The sequence below is a fragment of the Eulemur rufifrons genome, chromosome 15 (assembly GCF_041146395.1).
Source record: "Eulemur rufifrons isolate Redbay chromosome 15, OSU_ERuf_1, whole genome shotgun sequence".
NCBI classification, from domain to species: Eukaryota; Metazoa; Chordata; class Mammalia; order Primates; family Lemuridae; genus Eulemur; species Eulemur rufifrons.
Window position 1 is genome coordinate 77,026,351 of NC_090997.1, and position 22,204 is coordinate 77,048,554.

At 34.2% G+C, this 22,204-nt stretch overlaps 1 protein-coding gene across 3 annotated transcripts in view; it reads right to left on the minus strand.

Annotated features, from left to right (window-relative positions):
- ECHDC1 (ethylmalonyl-CoA decarboxylase 1) overlaps nucleotides 1-22,204 on the minus strand; it is a 44,070-nt gene that overhangs the window by 16,898 nt on the left and 4,968 nt on the right. For all 3 annotated transcript variants that reach the window (XM_069488054.1, XM_069488056.1, XM_069488055.1), the window contains exons 2-5: nucleotides 15,781-16,002; nucleotides 12,374-12,516; nucleotides 4,252-4,304; nucleotides 2,634-2,714 (exon numbers count right to left, since the gene is read on the minus strand). In XM_069488054.1, coding sequence (XP_069344155.1) covers nucleotides 2,634-2,714; nucleotides 4,252-4,304; nucleotides 12,374-12,516; nucleotides 15,781-16,000 — 497 coding nt within the window. In that variant the 5' untranslated portion in view covers nucleotides 16,001-16,002. The remainder of the gene's footprint in view (nucleotides 1-2,633; nucleotides 2,715-4,251; nucleotides 4,305-12,373; nucleotides 12,517-15,780; nucleotides 16,003-22,204) is intronic.

The window sequence follows — 22,204 nt, forward strand, 5'->3', positions numbered from 1 at the left end:
ATAAAATAAAGTGTCACTCCAGTGAACATTCAAATGATAAGAAAGAAAACAGTCTTATTACGAATATGGAGAAAGTTTTAGTTGTCTGGATAAAAGATCAGACAAGTCACAACATTACCTTAAGCCAAAGCCTAATCCAGAGCAAGGCCCCAACTCTTCAATTCCTTGAAGCTAAGAGAGGTGAGGAAACAGCAGAAGAAAAGTTTGAAGCTATCAGAAGTTAGTTCATGAGGTTTAATAAAAGAAACCCTCTCTATAACACAAAGGTGCAAAGTGAAGCAGCAAGTGGTAATGTAGAAGCTGCAGCAGGTTAATTAGAAGATCTAGCTAGAATAATTGATGAAGGTGGCTACACTGAACAACAGATTTTCAGTATAGACGAAACAGCCTTCTATTGGAGGGAGAGGCCATGTAGAACTTTGATAGCTAGAGAAGCAAAGCCAATGCCTGCCTTCGAAGCTTTTAAGGATAGGTTGACTCTCTTGTTAGGGGCTAACGCAGCTGGTCACTTTAAGTTAAAGCCAATGCTCATCTACCATTCTGAAAATACTAGGGCCCTTAAGAATTATGCTAAATCTATTCTGCCTGTGCTCTATAAATGGAACAACAAAGCCTCACTGACAGCACATCTGTTTATAGCATGGTTTACTGAATATTTTAAGACCATTTTTGAGACCTACCACTATAAAAAAAAAAAAAAATTTTCTCCCAAAAACTGTTGCTCGTTGACAATAAGCCTAGTCAATGAAGAGCTCTGATGACAAGGAGATTCATGTTGCTTTCATGCCTGCTAACACAACATCCATTCTGCAGCCCATTAATCAAGGAGTAATTCTGACTTTCAAGTCTTACTATTTAAGAAATACATTTTATAAGGCTATAGCCACTATAGATAATGATTCCTCTGATGGATCTGCCTTCTGGAAAGGATTCACCATTCTAGATGCCATTAAGAACATTTGTGATTCATTGGAAGAGGTCAAAATATCAACATTAACAAGAGTTTAGAAAAAGTTGACTCCAGCCCTCAGGGATGACGTTGAGGGGTTCAAGACTGCATGGAGGAAGTAACTGCAGATATGGTGGAAATAATAAGAGAACTAGAATTCAAAGTGGAACCTGAAGATTTGGCCTAATTGCTGCAATCTCATGATAAAAGCTGAACAGATGAGTTGCTTTTTATAGATGACCAAACAAAGTGGTTTTTGAGAAGGAATCTACTCCTGGTGAAGATGTTATGAACATTATTGAAATGACAACAAAGGATTTAGAATATTTCACAAACTTAGTTGATAAAATAGTGGCAAGGCTTGAGAGGATTAACTCCCATTCTGAAAGAAGTTCTACTGTGGGTAAAATGCTATCAAATAGCAACACAGGCTAGAAATCATTCATGAAAAGAAGTCAATCAATGTGGCAAACTTCACTGTTGTCTTATTTTAAGAAATTGCCACAGTCACTTCAAGCTTCAGCAACCACCATCCTGTCCTGATAAGTCAGCAGCCATCACCATTGAGGGACAACCCTCCACAAACAAAAAGATTACAACTCAATGAAGGCTCAGATGATTATTAGCATTTTTCAGCAATAAACTATTTTTTAATTAAAGTATGTACATCATTTTTTAGACATTATGCTACTGTACAACTAATAGACTACAATATAGTATAAACATAACTTTTATATGCACTGGGAAACAAAAAATGTGTGTGACTTGCTTTATTGTGACATTTACTTTATTGTAGTGGTTTAGAACCAAACCTGCAATATCACTGAGGTATGCCAGTACCAAGATGGTAGATATAAACCCCATCATGTTAATAACAACACTGAATATATACATGGAGTAAATACTCCAATTAAAAGGCAGACAGGCAGAGATTGTCAGTCTGGATAGAAAAGCAAGACCTTAATATATGTTGTCTACTAGAATATAATTTGAACAATAGAAACAGGTTTAAAATGAAAAGACAGTAAAAGAAATACCATAGAAATATAATCACGATAAAGCTGGGCTGGCTATATTTACATCAGACAAGATAGATTCTTGATTGGATACTGGATCAGGAAAAGATCATTTGTATGATAATTTAAAAAATTTGAATGAGGTCTGTAGATTATTTAAAAGTATTATGTATTAAAAGTATTATGTATTATGTATGTAAAAGTATTATGTATTAAAAGTATTATGTATTATGTATTAAAAGTATTATTTAAAAGTATTATCAATGTTAATTTCCTGGTTTTGTGATTGTACTGTGGTTATATATGATATTATCATCTGCGGATCTCAGAAAACCTCTTTTAATTTGGGAGAGGACAGCTATAGCAGTTTCTCTCATTCTATTTTTCCTTTTTTTTTTTTTTTAGTTGTTTACTTTTCTTTGTATAATGAAATACTTTTTTTTTTTTTGGATTTTAAAGTTTCATATATTTCCTTAGCTTTCTTCACCAGGAGTTTTGCTAATAACGGATGTGATTTATCCAGAATTATTATATTAATATTTTGAAATGTATAGTAATAAAGTAATAGTAGAGTTATGCTAAATTAAAATTACCTACTTTAAGACAAAAGGAGAATATTCACTAATTGAGTATCCTGTTTAAGAGTATATAAAATATTTTCATACTACCTGAAATCACATGCTGTAGTCAATTCTGCTCCTCCACCCAATGCCCAACCTTGAACCAGGGCAACACTTATTAAAGGAAGTCTGTATATTGAAGGAAAAATTGAGGTTAATATTTTTGATTTCAATATTAATTTACAAATGTTATTTTTAAAAATATCTTAAAATGCAATGAAACAAAAGTATTGCATTGTCTTTATAGTAACAAACATTGTCTTTATAATAACAAACATACATCAGGGGATAGTAGAACTTTGAACCTGTGTACCATGAGAGGAAGAAGAGTATAATACTAAAGATATAATAATTCATACTAAATGCCATGTAAGTTTATCAAAAGACCTCCCTGAATGACTATATATTTTTAAAATATAGACATATTGTAACTGTCTTCCAAATAGGTGGATGTTTTTGTATAATATATAACTCCTGGAACTTCTCAGCAGCTGGAAATCAGGAATAGTTCCATGTGATGTTGTTTTAGTCCATTTTTATTGATATCAGGTTAAAGGTGGGAAAATTAAGGCTGTATCCAAAGGAAGGAAATGTGATACAGAAGATAGAGCCCTAAAAGTGTGTTATAAAGGTTTCTATCAGAAATCTTCTCATTACTGCCTGAAGTGATCCACAGACTAATCCTATATAAAGGCATGATTTGATGGTAAAAATAAATCTCTTACCATTCCTGTTTGCAAAGAACCACTTTGCAGGAGTGTCTGAATACTACCAGGTAAAATATTTTGAAGGTATGAAATTTTTTGTAGGTTCTAACCAAAATCCAAACCTGCAAGTCTAAAGTAATTGAAAATTTCAAATAACTTCCTAGATTTATCTAAGAAAAAGTCAAATGTCATAGGGAAAGGGAGGTTAACAAGAGCTAAGACAATAAAAATGGCATTTTAGAATAGTAATGGTATGATTCTATTAAATGGTACTCTTTCTAGGCTCTCAGATATGATAAGTACCCAAAGTACAGTAATGACCAATAACTATGCTTAAATAAATATGAATATTAGTTTTCATAATTTTAAAATTATCTATATTCAGAATATGAAAACAGAAAACTAATGAGCCAAAACATGTCACAGTTTATAACCCCAAACATAGAAAAATAAACCAAGAAGAATTTTTCCCCTTTTCTTTCTTCATCTAGGTGCAAAGTGAATCCATCTTCCTCAGAAAGCTATAAAAGCCTTCTCCAATCCATACTTCTTTTTCTCTCTCCTGTGGATACCAACCACTTCACTACACAATCTACTAATTTTGAATATTAGGTAATCTTTGAGTGTCATCTCTTGATCAGTGTCTTTATTTTGCTGTAATATCAGTATTTAACTTTCCTCATGTCTATTCCTTAATATAGCTAGTTATATATGCTCTTTAGGGAAAGCACTATATCTTAAATTCTTTTTATTCCTCATTCTCTTATTTTTAAAATACTTCTATATACGTCACTAACATATAATTAAATGTCTGTCCTCTATGGCACAAAGAAATAGTTCATCATTAGAATAAGTATAATCTGAGAATCAGCTATTATGTTTTAACTGGTGCAAGTAATGGAATAGTAAGATATTTTGGGTGCTTTAGAAATTATATTTTAAAAAGAAAGATACATTACCTCATAAATCTTGTTAAGGTATTCTGCATGAACATACATAAGGCAATTCCGTCCTTTAAAGAAAAATAAGCATAAACACTAAGGTATAATGTAAACATACAAGAAAATTTTTTTAAAATTCAGATTTCAGAAAGTAATAAAACCAAAAATATATCTAATGTTTTTAAAAATGAGGTCTCCATTTCAAACTCTTTGATGCTGTCTGAAATGCATATGGTGCTGTTTTTGACTCTACTGATATTCTAGGGCTCCTTGAGCTCAGATTTGAGTGAGGTTTTAGCAAAGATGTAGGCATAAGAGTCAGGTCACATACCCCAGAACAGGATGAAGTTCTGCGCAGGGGATGTGAGGGGGAGAAGCGTAAGATACACCCGCCTATTATCCCTGAGAAGATAAACATATAAAAGAAGGAGGGGAAAAAGGGAAAAGTGATGTTAAGCTTTGATTTTTTTTTGTACATCCTAGACTTTTATCTTGGTATCTCCACAAATTATAATTTTTTTAAACAAACTTTTTTTTTTTTTGAAACAGAGTCTCGCTTTGTTGCCCGGGCTAGAGTGAGGCCCTGGCGTCAGCCTAGCTCACAGCAACCTCAAACTCCTGGGCTTAAGCAATCCTTCTGCCTCAGCCTCCTGAGTAGCTGGGACTACAGGCATGCGCCACCACGCCCGGCTAATTTTTTCTATATATATATTTTAGTTGGCCAGATAATTTCTTTCTATTTTTAGTAGAGACGGGGGTCTCGCTCTTGCTCAGGCTGGTCTCGAACTCCTGACCTTGAGCGATCCACCCGCCTCGGCTTCCCAGAGTGCTAGGATTACAGGCGTGAGCCACCGCGCCCGGCCTAAACAAACTTCTTAATTGCAGTCCAAACTCATTACCCCCTTCTTTTTTTATCTCATACACTTTCTTCGACCTGTGTAATCTGGCCTTCAGCTTTCTCCCAAAAGACCCTCCTCAAAGCTTTCTAATAATTGCCTATTTGTCAAATTAAATGACTTTTTCTTATTTCTGTTTTTCTTCTCTCTCTCTTCCTTTGGCTAGTTTCTTTATTCTGATACTCCATTAGTTTCTAGCAACGCTATACACTCCTGATTCTCTTCTCATTTCTTTGATTGTAATTTCCAGTTTTCTTCATTGGCTCTTTTTATTCAGCTAATCCCCTAAATGCATGTATTCCCAAAAATCCAACCCATGAGTTTATCTTCTCTATTTACAATTTCTTTTTTGGAAGTCTCCTACACTCCCATTGCTTCAACTACTGAATTCTTGTGAAGTGCTAAAACCTACTAGACATTTTCACATCCTGCCAACACCTCAAACTCAGTATAGCAAAACCAACTAGGAGTAAAAGAGTCAGTTTGAATCTTAGTACTACCACTTAATAACAACACGAACTTGAGCAAGTTATAACTATGAATTTCAATCTCCTCATCCATAAAGAATAAGAAATAAAAATAGTGTCTGTTCTATTTGACTTAAAGGGTGGTTGGAAAGATAAAAATATACCTAAGACACTCTCTGTAAAAAGATTACATAAATATAAGAGGTCTGTGTTAGTGGAAAAAGTTAGTGTAAGAGGTCTGAGCTAGTGGTCAACAAAGTTCAGAATTCTGGTACTAATTTTGACTCTTTCATTTCACAGTTTTCCCACCCTCAATGAGGTAACAAGTAATTCTCCCCTCAGTTCTTCCTTTGACATATTTCCAATATATTAATACATCCAATCTTTTTATATTCTCACTGTTGCTGTACTGGGTCAGACCTATGTTACTAAAGACTAAATTATTACAATACAGTAGCTTTGCTTCCGAATCAAGGAGCTCAGGATATTTCATCCTAGAATATGACTCCTTGGTATGAAGAGTATTTTGAATTAAAGGCCCTTAGAAATTAACAGGCCTTAGAATGGACTTTCCCTCTACCCGCATAAACCAGACAGGACCTGTCAAAAAGAATAATCAACTTCTCTTCCTTTCCCTGTTATCTCAATATATTGCAGGAAGAAGATCAAGAATGCAATCAGACCTTTTGAATATAATACTTGTCTCAGGTTAATTTAATTTGCAAAGAGAAGCATTTACAAGTCAATCTGTTTCCCCTCATCCATTCATTCTCCCAAGTATCTATTCATCCTCCCTAATAATCATTTATTGCCATTCAACAGAATTACCTGTATTCCTCATATCCCCCCCACCTCTAAAATGAGGGTATATAAACTTCTGGACCCTACTGGGATATTAGGTAATCACTCTGTGATTCTCCCTGTGTGCATGGTAAAGAAATTTATAATCTATTTCTCATATTAATCTGCCTTATTGTGAGTTGATCTTTCAGTGAACCTTCCAGGGTGATGCAGTTTTCCTTCTCCCCGACAACACGTAACATAGATACTATGTTAGATAGAATCAATTATTATGGAAAAAACCAAAACAAGGAAGGAGATAGAAGGACCAGGAGGGGTTGAGGTTATAATTAGAGATAGGGTGATCAGGGCAGGCTTCACTGAGAAGGTAACATCTTACAAGTGAGGGAGTGACCTGCCAGAGAGTTGAGCAAAAGCCTTCCAGGCAGGGACCCACATGGCTGAGGAACAGTGGCAAGGCCAGTGAGACTTGAACAAAGGGAGTGAGTTACCAAGAATTTAACATATACCATTTCTAGTTCTTATTAATTTTAAAATCATCATGTGATAAACATACTCCATACTTTAACTTATTACTATTTCTTAATATTATCCATAAAGAGAATTTTACTCAAATTGCTTATTTTTATACTATGTATTTCCTACACTATGACTATCAAGATTTCATAAAAGTACAATAAAGAATTATCTACCCTGGAAAATGCTTTAAATAAAATATTTCAATTCCAATCTGGGTTCTAAGCATACTCATTTTAAAGCAGACTCCCAATTCCAGATTTTCGTTGTTGAGATGGGCAGGTATCTATAGCAACAAGTAATGGACTCCTGCAGTGATATCCACAGCATTAAGGCCACACCACCCTAGTTCTCAGCTGTCAATCAAAAGATTTACTGTAGGCATTGAAGAGAGATTACTTGGAGAATGTCTGTACTAGAAAGAATAAACTTTACTAAGTGATCCCTTATTTGAAGTCTGAATAAAAACTCTGTGTTTTTCTACATGGCTTATATCACACTAATAATGCATATATGAAACAATTAGTATGTTTCCACTCGTAGCTTTCACATATATAAGAAACGAATCCTGGACACATGATATAAAGAGACAAAAACCTACCTTCTATCTAGAAGAAAACAGCAAAATAAAATATCCATTCATCTTCCTAGAGATGTTTTCCTACCCAACTTATATCAGACGCACAATAATCTATCTCATTCTATTGTTACAATGTCTTTCATGAACTTAGGGCATAGTAATACAGTCATTCTAGAAGTGAAAAATATATATATATACAGGTTGAGCATCCCTAATACAAAAATTCAAAATTTGAAATGCTCTAAAATCCAAAACTTTTTGAGCCCTAACATGATGTAACAAGTGGAAAACAATATACCTGACCTCATGTACAGTTTCATGCACAAAATTATTAAAAATATTGTAGAAAATTATCTCCAGGCTATGTGTATAATGTATATATGAAACATAAATGAATTTTGTATTTAGACTTGGATCCCACCCCCAAGATATCTCATTATGTATATGCAAATATTCTAAAATCTGAAAAAATCCAAAATCTCAAGCACCCTGGTCCCAAACATGGTGAATAAGGGATACTCAATCTGTATAATCAAATGCCTTGCAGGTCACATGGCTAATTATGAGATCTTGGGGAAAAAAATCCATATCTTCAGATTTCCAGCTTAGTGCTCTAACCTTTTGGATATATTACAAATTAAAATCTAGTAGTGGTGCTACAAATTATACATCATCTCATGTATAATAATGTATATTTCTCATGATCTCTGAAATAAAAATAATAGCTATCTTTTTCAGACACAGTGTTAGTAGCCACTGTGTATATATTATCTTGAATCCTCATAATAGTTCTACGAAATATATATTAATAGTATAATTTTTTTTTTTTTTTGAGACAGAGTCTCGCTCTGTTGCCTGGGCTAGAGTGAGTGCCGTGGCATCAGCCTAGCTCACAGCAACCTCAAACTCCTGGGCTTAAGCAATCCTACTGCCTCAGCCTCCCCAGTAGCTGGGACTACAGGCATGCGCCACCATGCCCGGCTAATTTTTTCTATATATATTTTTTTAGTTGGCCAGATAATTTCTTTCTATTTTTAGTAGAGACGGGGTCTCACTCTTGCTCAGGCTGGTCTCGAACTCCTGAGCTCCAGCAATCCGCCCGCCTCGGCCTCCCAGAGTGCTAGGATTACAGGCGTGAGCCACTGCGCCCGGCCTAATAGTATAATTTTCATTTATAGATTAAGAAAATAAGACAGAAAGATTTGCCCAACCACTTAGCCAAAATGTGTTGAAACTAGCATTCAAACCTAAATCTGTCTAAGTTAGTGCTCTAATTTACCAAGAGATTTTTCTTCATCTATTTAAGCAAACAGAAATCATATACTACATACAGTGGTAGGAGATTTGTGGAATACCATGAAAACTTGATAACCTACATACAGTCCATATCTATAATTAAATGGCAACAAATACTACTTACTTTTTTACCTTTTCTATTTTCATTTCCTTGCTTCCTTCTTTTCTTTCTCTTTCTTTTTTTTTTTTTGACCTAGAAAATGTTGTGGAGCAGGGGACTGAATTCAAGAAATACAAGTTCCTTGGAGGATTGATAATGTTGATAATGGAAGATGATAGGGATTCCTACTCTATCAGAGTAATTCAAAAGCACACTTGTAAAATTATTACTATTTGTTGAAGGTTACTATGTGTCAGAACTATGCTTAGTGTTTCATATACATACTTCATGTAAAATTTCTTATCATGAGATGCTAAGGGGCTTCCATTTAAAGGAATTCAAATTATTGCTGATTTTAACAATGACCTTTGTTCATTACTTATCTTTCTCCTTCATTTTTTGTCAACCCTTCACATTATTGCACCCTAATCGTTAAGAAGCAAATCAAACAACAAAAGAAGTATTTACTTCATGACTTCTAAAGGAAAGGTGATAATCTTGAATTCAATCTATCATCTTAATACTACCAATTTATATTAGTATTTGAAATCTTACAGTAGCTCTTCCTAGTTTACAAAACACTTTAGTATACATTAGCTAACTGTGAAATAGGTTTTATCAACCCCATGGAGCTAAGGCTAAGAGGAAGGTTGTGTACCTTTCTCTTTTTGTTAAGTGGCAGATTTGTGTCTAACCCAAGACTTCTCACTCTGGATTCAGAGCTTTCTTTATGCTGTTATAGTTACGGGTAGGCACAACTAATCCAGGAATTTGTTCTATCAATATAGGTGAAAGAGAGAGACAGACACTCAACCCCCAGAACTTGGTTTGTAACACAATTCTATACCATTTTCCCTAACCAGAACTCCTTGGAGAAATCACTGATTCTAGAATTAGAGCAGGGAAAATACAAGGTTAACCTAGAGTATCCGATAGTATCAGAAAGTAAGGGAGTACTCAAAAAACTAAAAGGATAGGCGAGTGACAAAGGGAGACAGGAAATACCCTGAAAGGACTCCCAATGGCCAAAGCTGGAACAATTTGAGCAACAAAATAAATAATGCATGCAAAATAAATATTCATGAACACAGACTGATATAAATAAAGAATTGAATAAATAAATACATGAATAAATGGGGGAGAAGACAAAAATCTTCCTTACAGAAGAATTTCAAATAATTGACATAGATATGTCCCCTCCCCAGGAGAAGGAATTTATTCTTCCTCCCCACTTGAGTGTGGACTAACCTTAGTGTCTTGCTTCCAAAGAGGAGACTATAGAAAATAACTTTAAAGTAGAGAAACCATGCAAACACTACCTGGGCCATGTGACCAAGGTTAACATGAAGAGTAATAAGTCATGTTGACAGTGTGTTCTCTTGGTATGTGATGAAAATAGCACCTTACCTCTGGTCTTCCTCTTAGAAACCCATAACCCAGTCTAAAACAAGAAAAACACCTGACAAATTCCAACTACAGAAAAGTCTACAAAATATCTGACTAGTACTCTTCAAAACAGTCAAGGTCATGAAAAACAAGGAAAGTCTGAGAAACTGTCACAGACAAGAGGAATCTAAGGTGACATGATGACTGAATTTACTATAGTATCCTGGATGGAATGTTGAAGCAGAAAAAGGACTAATAGAAAAACTAGTGAAAAACAAAGTTGTTGGGAAATAGGCTAAGAGACGTGAAAGGTTTCAGGAGTTTTGCAGGGCTTTGCCATGAAGGAATCTGTGGACATGTTAGTTCACAGAACAGAAGCTGCTTCCAACAAAGGAGGCATTGTCAGAGGACATTTGCAAAGCAACGATTCTTTGCTGCCGGCCATCGCCTTGAGGTTGTTTGGAAAGCAGAAGCTCAGTTTGGGTCCTTGGCGGAGAAGCTGATTAAAATGCCTGCCCAGCAGATAACATGAAGCTGTAACTATCCTAGACTTCAAGGTTACTCCTGCTTCACTCCTGACTACATGTCTCTGTGTTTAGAAGTAGATTAGAGTAGTACACAGACTCAGTGTTCTCATTTTATAGATTTTACCTTTAATTTGTACACTCAGCTAGGTCTGTTTCTCACTTAGGGCTTAACATGCTTACCTTAGAAAAATTTTGTAAGCATCTATTCTTGTAGATAGAATTAGATAAGGTTCCCCCGGAAACCTCAAAAAATGAGCTGTACATATAATTCTTTAACAAAAGACTACTATTTGCTGTAACAATAAATACTGATGTGGGATTTCAGTCGAGGCCTCACAGCTCACGGAATGCTGGAGGACCCCTGACCCCCTCATCACTTAAACTGCACTTTGTCTCCATCTAAATCATTTCTCTGTCTATATTATTTCTTTATTTCCTATTATTTCCAAATCTCTTGCGACAACCCTGCCTTGGGGTCTGTTTTGCTGGGAGAGTAGCTAACTCCCAGCACAAAGTGTAGGGTTTCTTTTTTCCTTTTTTAAAACGACTTTATTGAAGCATGATTAACATGTAAAAAGATACACATACTGTAGATAAGTATAAACCCATCCCATGCAACCATCATCACCATCAAGGCCACAGACATATCCACCACCTCCCTAAGCTTCCTCCTCCTATTATTATTTTGTATGTACGTGTAATAAGAACACTTAACCTGAGATCTACCTTCTTAGAAAATTTTAATTTTATACTACACTACCATTAGCTATAGGCACTATGCTCTATAGATCTCCAGAACTTATTTATCCTACATAACCTTGTACCATTTAAGCTTCACCTCTCCATTCCCCCAAACCCCCTCCCAACCCCTGGCAATTACCATTCTACTACTCTCTGCGTCTTTGAGTTTCACTATTTTAGATTCCACATATAAGTGAGATCATACAGTGGAATTTCATTAACAGTGAGGTACCAGTGTTGGTTCATTAGTTGTAATAAATCTATGTACCATAGTAATATATTAAAAACAGAATGGAGGAAAATGGATGTCAGGTATATGAGAACTCTGCTATGTTTACAATTTTTCTGTAAATCTAAAATGATTCTAAAATTTTTAAAAATTGTTTTTAAAAAAAGAATCAATGGCCCTGAGGAAAAAAGAGACAAAATGGGGGTTTGGGGGAAGCAGTTAGGAATAATATTGAGAGCAAGAGAAAAAGAGAGAGAATCCCACCCTCCAAAAAACCCCAAACAACTTAGAGTGCTCTGCGAAACCACAAAGAAAAGCGATGTCAAAGATTTTACTAAAGTGCCCTTTGCAGATACACCATTGGTAAAACCTTAAGAATCATTTGTTTCCCATATATATAATACCTACTATATAATTCCCCCTATATATTGTTTCCCCTATATAATTTCCCTATAACTCCACCAAAAACAAAACAAACCAAAAAACCCTCTGATCCTTTGAAAGTTATTAAAGTCATCATAGTAATCATATAAGTAAAATATAAATATCTCAGCCATAGATGTCTGATAAACACATAGAATCTAATGCATAATTCACTTGCCTCTGGGGTTCCTAGTGCTTTCACTGCATTCAGATCAGATCCTGAAGAGAAAGTATTTTTTGCCCCTCGGACAATGAGGCCTTTCCCCTCTGCCCAATTTTCTAATTCAATCACTTTTTCCAGAAGTTGCAGCATCATAACACCTGCCAGAGAGGGGAGGGGAAGTAATAAACACAGTTAATATACTGTAAAAATAGAAATAATTTATAAATCATAAGGTGTCAAGCAGTACTCTTACATGCTTTACTAATATTTGCTGAATGTCTGTCCAATGCCTATTGTGCTGGTACTATGGAGTAAACAAAAGAGGTATATATGATAGTCCCTGCTTTAAAAGTTTAAATTTATTAGTATTATCTATCTATCTAAGAAATCACACAAATATATGATTAGGTAGAAAAATAAGAATATATTCATATCATACATGTACTAAAAATAAGAAAATTACAATGTACGATATGGGATATGGTAATAAGAAAAAATTATTTCTTAGGGTAAAGATAAAACACAGACTTCTCAGCAATACATGTTAAGTGTCTCAGTCAATAAGCTGTATGGCTACAAAATAGGACTATGAGATCTTATGATCTATTGTACATATGATACATAGAACAAAGTGAAATTCCTGTCCTACTCCCATCACAGCTAGTACAATAGGATGTTAGTTCAGGAAAGGGGTAGTAATTATCATCTTGTTCCATGGTTGAAAAACCATGCTCTGAGGAGGCCGAGGCACACTATGGAAGTGTTTCACATGCCACCAACCATGGATTCTATAACTTATAGATTAGATTGTTACTTTGGTATCGCTCCAAAATTCTATGGGAGCTTCTTTATAATGAAGATATGTAAAATAGAAACAGCAAGGATTGTCATTTTAAGATCTAATCAGTAACTTTTAGATATGCTTATCTTTGGTGATCTTCCAACTTCAAAAAAGTTCACTGTTCTCAATATGATTAATTTTTTTTTCTGTCTAGGAAATGCTTTAGAATCTAATATAAAGGTCACAATAGAGGGTTAAAACTGACAAAGAATCTGTACCACAAGGTCCCAAAACTTACTATATAGGCCCCATTAAACTATGTATACTTCTTTGGAATATAAATCCCATAATGTCAAGAACTATTATTTTCTTTGCCATTTTCTGAAGTAAATGGTAGAGAAGTAGTCCTACAATAAATGTTAAACTAGTGTTATTAACTCACAAGTGACTAAGCAACTATCCTTTCTAATTGCTACCAATGGACTGCATATACAATGGTGATCCTATAACATTATAATGGAGCTGAAAAGTTCTTATTGCCTAGTGATGTCAAAGCCATTGTCTTGTTGTAGTGCAATACAACACATTACACACGTGTGTGTTACAACTGCCTACGATATTCATATAGTAACATCCTGTAAAGGTTTGTAGCCTACGAGCAATAGGCCATACCATGTAGCCTAGGTATGTAGTAAGCTATATCATCTAGTTTTGTGTAAGTGACTCTATGATATTCGTTTACACAATGAAGAAATCACCTAATGACACATTTCTCAGAACATAGGCCCATCATTAAGCAATGCATGACTGTATTTAAAACTGTAACCCTTCCTAAGGATGTCCTAGATGCTTTAGAAATACAGTTCTTGCTCTCAAATGATTTACAGTCTAGTAAAGGAAACAATAAAACCCAACGTATTTAGGGTAAGAATAAATCTCTATAGGTAATTATGGACCTTTAATCATTATTCATAATATTTAAGCTTCTAAATAATAATGCTATCCTTAAGTATAAAAAAATTTATACCAGTGATTAATTTTAAACTCTTGTTTTTTCTTTGTAAAATAAACCTTAAGAGTTGGAAGAGATCCTAAAGAGTATCTAGTTAGATGATTTTTAAACAAGAGCCTTGAGGGCTCACTCATCCTCTGCCAACCCAACTGAAACAAACACCATTACCCAAATCAAAGCAGCTCTACTTTTATTAGTTTTATATGTTATACATCAAATTAATGTTTCCACTTGAATAAAAAAATATTTGTAACTAATGAGAAGCAAATTAACACTACTAATCTAATTTAACCTTCTAGAGCAGCCTTACCTTTCTATTTTTATTTTTCCTGGGATAATACTAAAATTGGCTTTTATTCCCTAAACCAATTGAAGGTGTGGAGCTGCATAGTCTAATAAAGTAGCCACTCGCCACATGTAGCTATTTAGCACCTGATATGTGGCTAGTCCAAGTTGAGATGTGCAGAAAGTATTAAAAAAATACCAGATTTCAAATATTAAGTAAGAAAATAAAAAGGAAAATATTCATAATTTTTTACAACTGTTATATGTTGAAATACTATTTTAAATATACTGAGTTAAAATAATTATTAAAATTAATTTTATCTATTTCTTTTTAGTTTTTTAAGTATTGCTACTAGAATATTTACAATTACATATGTTGCTCACATTTGTGTCTGCATTCTATTTCTATTGGTCAGCACATTACATCTATGAATTCTGATAAGTGGAAAAAAAAGTTATCTTGGGTTTAAAGACCCACAATTGGTAATTTACAAAGTTTACAGCATATTGATTTATGTCTCTAGGGGTGATCATATATAAAGTAGACACATGAGAATTTATTGAGATATTTTTGAGCCCAATATTTCAAATGCTAACGAATATACTTATCCCCCATGGAATGTATAACTAACAAATAGATATTACCAAATGAGTGGTAAGTGTTCATTCAGCAAGGCTACTCATTAGCTCTTGTTTAATATCATGGCAGCATAATTCAAATTTGAGTTTCCACAAAAATCTTAAATTATCATATGTCCTGGATCTTCAGGTCTCTTAAACGTAAAATTCATACATGCTATAAGTGTTAACTAGCAAACAGAGCACATTCACCAGTATTTTAACAGTTAAGAAAGAGTCAACAGATAGGCAAGTGCAGTGTTTCCACTGTAACCATGAAATTACAAAGTTAAAAACTAACAATAACAGCCTCATTTTAATTCATAGAAAAAAATTTAAACTAAATAATTCTTTTCATTTACAGGCTTTTCTCTTTAGTTTCAGAAAATCTTTTAAAACTCCTTCCCCTTGTTTCCCAGTGGCACTAGCTGAAAACAAATGAAGTCATTAAATGGTTAATGAATTTCAATGGAAAAATACAATCAATATTAAGTCCCTTTTATCAACATTTGTATTAATGAATTTTCTGAAAACATTAAAATATTCATAAATAGCAAAAATGTTCCTGATTCATGTTATGGAAATTTTGTTGTCTTTATTTTTGTGTTCTACAAGGAGTACCATGACTTTAAAGAATTCTGTGACAAGAGAAATGATTACATGTGCTAACAGGTTAGATTCAGTATGATTCTTTATCTAGGAAAAGAAGAAAAAGATCTCTAATACCTGAGAAGGCATTCATTTTACTTGGATTGTTCAGAGTAAGAATGCCAATGCCATCGTCTTTCTTCTGAAGGTCGATGGATCCACCAGGAAACTGCTGAAGTTTTTTTTTTACTTCTTCCTCATGGAAGCCATGGGATGTATTATATAGTGATACTCCCACTTGTTTTAGCAATTTTGTCCTTACAGACAGAGGTGATGTCTTCAAAAGACTTTTTGCCATTCCTGGAAAAAGCAGGTTAGATTCAGTATGATTCTTTATCTAGGAAAAAAAGAAAAAGATCTCTAATACCTGTTGAATTGGGAATATCTGCTCACTTCTAAAAGCACTCTTTCAGGAGATGGTCAGTATGGAATTTCTTTCATTTTATCCTTCTTCTCAAACCAAATAATTCACAAAATATATCATTTCACCATATCATGGAGAAATGTTGACATAATCACAGTACATTTACTGGGATCCAATACACTAGGAAAATTTAGAAAAAATGGTGCCATTCTGTATTTAGCACCATCTCCTGCCTCCAGGTGGTCTCTCTCATCACAGTATCTCTTCATTCTCCAACCCTTAAATTTTCAAAATCTAAGAATAAATTCAGTCCAAGTATCCCCTTGGAAACAGTCTCTATGCAGAAATGCTGTAAGAGCAATCCCACTCTCTAACAGAAATTTTATTTTTAGCATTATCCTTACCTTTTGCAATGCTTTCATACAAAAAGCTGAAGGAGGCCCCAAGGAAAATGAGGAAGGAAATAGGAATGTGCATGTGGTTTTTGTGTTCCCCAGGTTTTTGTCACTCTTCTTTTCTTACTTTATATATACCTCTTGGGTAATCCCATCTCTGCCCATAGGCTTTTTCTTTCCCTCCATGTAAACATTTTTGTTGATACAAAACATACATTCAAAAAAGTATACAAAACATAAGTTACAGCTCAGTAAATTTCCACAAGGTACATCCTAGTAAATGGCAGCCAAATCAAGAAACAGGATATAACCTGAATCTCAGAAAGTCCTTTGTGCCACCTTTTGGTCATGACCCCTCAAATAAGGATAACAACTACCTTGACTTCTAACAGCCAAGACTAGTATACTTGCTCTTGAACTCTACATAAATTGAATAGCATATATTCTTTTGAGTCTGGTTTCAACTTTATATTTTTAACACTATTACTCTTATTATGTGAGTCTAAATAGTCCATTATTCTCATTGCTGTATTTCTATTATATGAATATCCCACAATTTATATATTCGAATGTTCATAGACATTTGGGTTGTTTTTGACATCACAGAGTTGCTGTGAACACTTCCGTGTATGTCTTTTGGTCAATATGTATGCATTTCTGATGGCTATATATCTGGGAATGAAACTGATGGGTTGGTGTCCTAAAGCCCAGCTTATACTGATTATTTAACACTGAAGAATTTTGCAAGTTGCTTTTTTAAATCATTGGTAGCTTGAAATTGACCATGGTGGGAATATCAGTAAACACTACTTCTCTCTCTCTCCCTCTCTCACAAATACAGTTTACCAGTATATTGCCAATTATAATATATGTATTTGTTCATTTATTTGTTCAACTTTAGAAGATACTGCCAAAGAGTTTTTCAAAATGGTTGTGCCAATGTATATTCCCATAGATAATGTTCCAGTTGCTCTACAACCTTGTTATCATTACCCCATTTCAGGTATTCTAGCAAATGGTATCTCATTATGGTTTCATTTTGTATTTCTATGATGTCTAATGAAGGCGAGTAATTTTCTTATGCTTATTTGTCATTTACATATATTTTGTGAAGTGCCTTGCAAGCTTTTTGACCAGTTTTCCTATTTATTTGCCTTTTTATTATTGTTCATTTGTTAGAGATCTTTTATCCTTCTTCTCACAACTTTCCTAAAACCCATAAGACAACAAATCTTACATTTCTATCTCCAATTCGGACATTATGATGCTTGTATTCCTAACTCATAATATTGCCTACCAGAAATGAACTTTCCTTGCCCCTCTAAGCTCTAGCTATATCATAGGTTTCTCAAAACCATTGTCTAAACCTGAACTCATATTTCACCTAAAACTTGCTGCTCTTTCTTTTTTCCCTCTTAACTATTCATTGTATCATCAACTCAACGGTTCATGCCAGAAAACCTCTAGGGCAACCCAATCTCCTCTCCTCCCCGACTTCCCACATGTAGTGTACCTCTAAACCGGTTTCTTCTTTCTTATCTTTCCCATCCTCTATTCCTTCTATTACTAATATAATTCAAACCTGATTACATATCATCTAGACTAATACAATGGTCACCAATTAGTTTCACACTATTCCTTGTATTAGTGTGGATATCTTTGTAATCCAATCAGGATGTTTTAAACTTAAGGTTTTTAAACAGTTCTCTACTACTGAAAGAATCAAGCCCAATGCTCTCTGGAAGCATCCTTCCTACTGAGGAAGACAAATGAAAAATAAGATAATGTGTCTAATGTGTTAAAATGGAATAATGTTATTATAATATTCTGGACTGGGATAAATAAAGGGAGTGATTATCTCTACTTAAGAAATCACTTTTAGGTGGAAAGTTAGGAATTGGGTTTTTAAAGATGATTGGGAATTGACCATATCAATGAGGGAGGAAAGAACAGTATGAGGGGAAGCAATAATATAAAATGGCATGGTAAATTTGTGGGACTGTGGTTATTTGGTGTCCAATGTAGATTGTATAGACATATCATGAGAGAAGAGATTCAAGATTTAGGTAAGGATCAGATCAGAGAGCAGTACTCTGAGGTACATACTCTGTGTCACTAGTGCCTCGTACAGTCCTCACTACATAAAACCTACTTAATAAGGCCGGGCACGGTGGCTCACGCCTGTAATCCTAGCACTCTGGGAGGCCGAGGCGGGTGGATCGTTCAAGGTCAGGAGTTCGAGACCAGCCTGAGCAAGAGCGAGACCCCGTCTCTACTAAAAATAGAAAGAAATTATATGGACAACTAAAAATATATATATAGAAAAATTAGCCGGGCATAGTGGCGCATGCCTGTAGTCCCAGCTACTTGGGAGGCTGAGGCAGGAGGATCACTTGAGCCCAGGAGTTTGAGGTTGCTGTGAGCTAGGCTGACGCCACGGCACTCACTCTAGCCTGGGCAACAGAGTGAGACTCTGTCTCAAAAAAAAAAAAAAACCTACTTAATAAATGGTTAATGGAGGAAAATATAGGCAAGTGAAAAATTATCAGGTAGCTAAAAGAAATCACAAACTTGTTTTATAGTTTTAAAAATGTCTCTAATTATGTGAGTTATAAAACTATACAAGAAACCAATAAACAACATGCAACATAAAGAAGGTTACAATGCAATATTCCCTCTTTCCACTTTAAATTGCTTCACCTTCAAGTGACATTTTTGTGGAAGTGTCTCAGCAGAATACTTGGCATTGTATAAGTATCTAAAAAGAGTACATAGTGGGATGTAATCCCCCCAACAGACATACTTCAAGAACTTGGGATGAGTCTTTCAAAATTTTACCCACCCACTAAGGTGACTTATCAGTACAATATTGAAGAGACCAATGTGTTTCTTAAATCTCTTCAAGGAGACTTAAATAAAATGTAATTCTTATTAGATTGTGACCTAATATGTTATATTTTAGAGGATTTAACAAAAAAGGGAGGTGCTTGCCTTACAGAATGATATCCAAGAATAAAAAGCTTGTTGTTATTTTTCCAAGAAAAAGGGTGCTCTAACTTGCATCACAAGTCCTGTGATGGGACCTGTTTCAACAGCCATAACTTTATTCTTTCCCTTTATGTCAAACTCCTCATGTGCTTACTCTGCACCCACTCTCCCTTCCTCCAAAAAATTCAGCAGCTGCCTGTAGGTATAGCTATTGAGTAAAGAGTGATGAAAGCAGTGGGTGACTCACTTTATGGATTGTGATTAATAAGGTCTGGGTCAATGTGACAAACAGAACTAATAAGTAACCAAGGAAAGTAGTCAAATGTCGTAAGTTGCAAAATAAAGTATCTCCATCTGTTGCCAATTCCATATTCCTTTTTCCAAAACTCATGAACTATATTCATTTGTGTAACATCCTCCCATCTCATTACCAGCTCTAGCTATCAAATTAGAAAACGATAAGGTATTAACTGATTCTATGGTGTTAGCTGATTTTAAGGTATCTAAGGCCTCTTGAAGACCTAGGAAGCTAGAAAGAAGAATTATCAAACATGATTTTGCAACATTCTAGTATATTTTCAGTTAACTCAAGGGACATTGCAAGATTTTTAAAAATAAATTTCCAAATAAACATAAGAATCTAATTAGAACACGAAAATGTATAATACAATGAAGATGGAATAAAAAATAGTTTATATTTTAGGTGCTCCTATGACCTAAATTAGTACAATAGGTACTTTACTGGTACTACATAAAATTATTGTGCACATGGAAGAATCAGAGGATACCGTAAAAATAACGAATAAAATTAAAAAAATTATTTAATTTTAAACAAATGATTCATTTAAAATAAATAATTTTCTCACAAATATTATTTTCAGTCACTGAATATTATTCCCAATGTTTCTCTTATCTCTGTCCCTTGTATAGCCCCAGTTTCCAAAACTGCACCCTGGTTGAAAGACCTATTTCTCTGCTTTCCTTGAGAGGAGTAAAAGTTCTGTCTATGGAAAGAAAGCATTCCTGAAATTATGGTCATTAATCTCTGATGGCATAAACTGTCTATTTAACTGAGAACAAAATTCCCAGGGCAAGGACAAATCCTTTTGTTGAGAGCTTTCTTGCTCTCAGGCATACAGAACTGTATTGTTCAATATTTCAATTAAGTTTAAGGTATTTCAGTTTATTTTTAGATACTGCATATTTATAACCATATGTCTCTAATGTATACCCCTAGGAATACAAATCTTTGTACACGATCTCAAAAAAATGAAAAGATTTATTAATAAAGTAAAGGGGCCTCTCAAAACCTGAACATGAACCTAAAGAATGAACCTGAAGGAGAAATACAGTGATAAAAGTAGAAAATTCAGGTCTATGGGAAATTGAAGAGGAGAAAAATTTCAAATATAAAATGTTATCACCAATTAAGGAGTATAAAGTAGTCATGAAAAAAAAAGGATTTTGGAGGCTTCTTAAGTTGTCACTCATATGTAAATATCAAGTTGCCTCAAGTTCTCTTAGTGGAAGAAACCTAAACTAAAAATTTCAGAGATTATTGAGAATAGACAAAGCAATAGGGCTTGAAACAAATTAGTCAACTAAACCTATATGCTCATGACAGGATGTATTTATTATGAAGTTTATGTTTACAGGTTCCATTCATGTTCATAACCCTCTCATCTCCAACCCACTATTCTTCCTTTTTCACCTCCCCTTTCACTACCCCTAAGTTAAATGGTCAAAGTCTGTGGGAAAAAATAGGGAAATATACCAAACTATAGCATTCTAAATGAGTTCTGAAGCCTTCTTTGCTTCATGAAGACAAGTTTCAAAAAATATACTTAATAACTAGATTAGCAGTTAAGACAAATATTTTAAAACAGGATAGTATTCTCTATTGGATTATTTAAAGTAAATTATAGCTACAAGTTTAGCTGCATTCTAAGAAATAATTTTTAAAACTTGATTCATTTCTTGGCATATGGGCCATTAAGGAAACTCCACTTATGTATAGGTTGTTATGGCCAAGAAATTAATAGAATGTGATTCAAGTACATAGACACACACACATACGGTAATGCATTTGGTAAGAAGTAATTTTGTAGCAATTGAATGGGCATTTATTGAATTTTTACCAGTGATCTTTCCTTTGCTAGCTATTTCAGAAAAAAAAAAAAAAAAAAAAAAAAAAAGCATCTTCATGACCAAAAAGTTTTCAGTTTCATCAGGGAAACAAAATATATACACATAAACCAAAAATAATTCAAATATGTAATTGAAAATAGAGCAAAGTCTTTTTCTTGAGCTCTATTAGAGAATTGCATTAAATTTAAAATACAGTCTGAATTTCATAAAAGGATACCTTTTTTTTCACCAGTAAACTTTTACCATGTAGTCTAAGGATGTTCTATAGGCACAAATTGATCCAATAACATTAAATCAGTGTATGGGATTATAATACTATATTTCCCTTCATTCTTTCTAATTTTTGAAGTTTTAGGCAGAAGTACAACAAAAAATCAAGTGACACACCAGCAAGGCTGAGGAGCAACTAAAGGAAAACAAGCTCAGATCAGCTTTATTTTTGTAGACCCTTGTGGCCAAGCTATTGACAGAGGAGATATCCTTAAAATACTCTTATTTTACATGTTTTCAAGGTATCATTTCTTCAAAAAATTATGTTAGAGCTAATCTATTACAACATGAAAATTATATAATCCCATTCCCCTTCCCAAAACAAATTTACAAAATA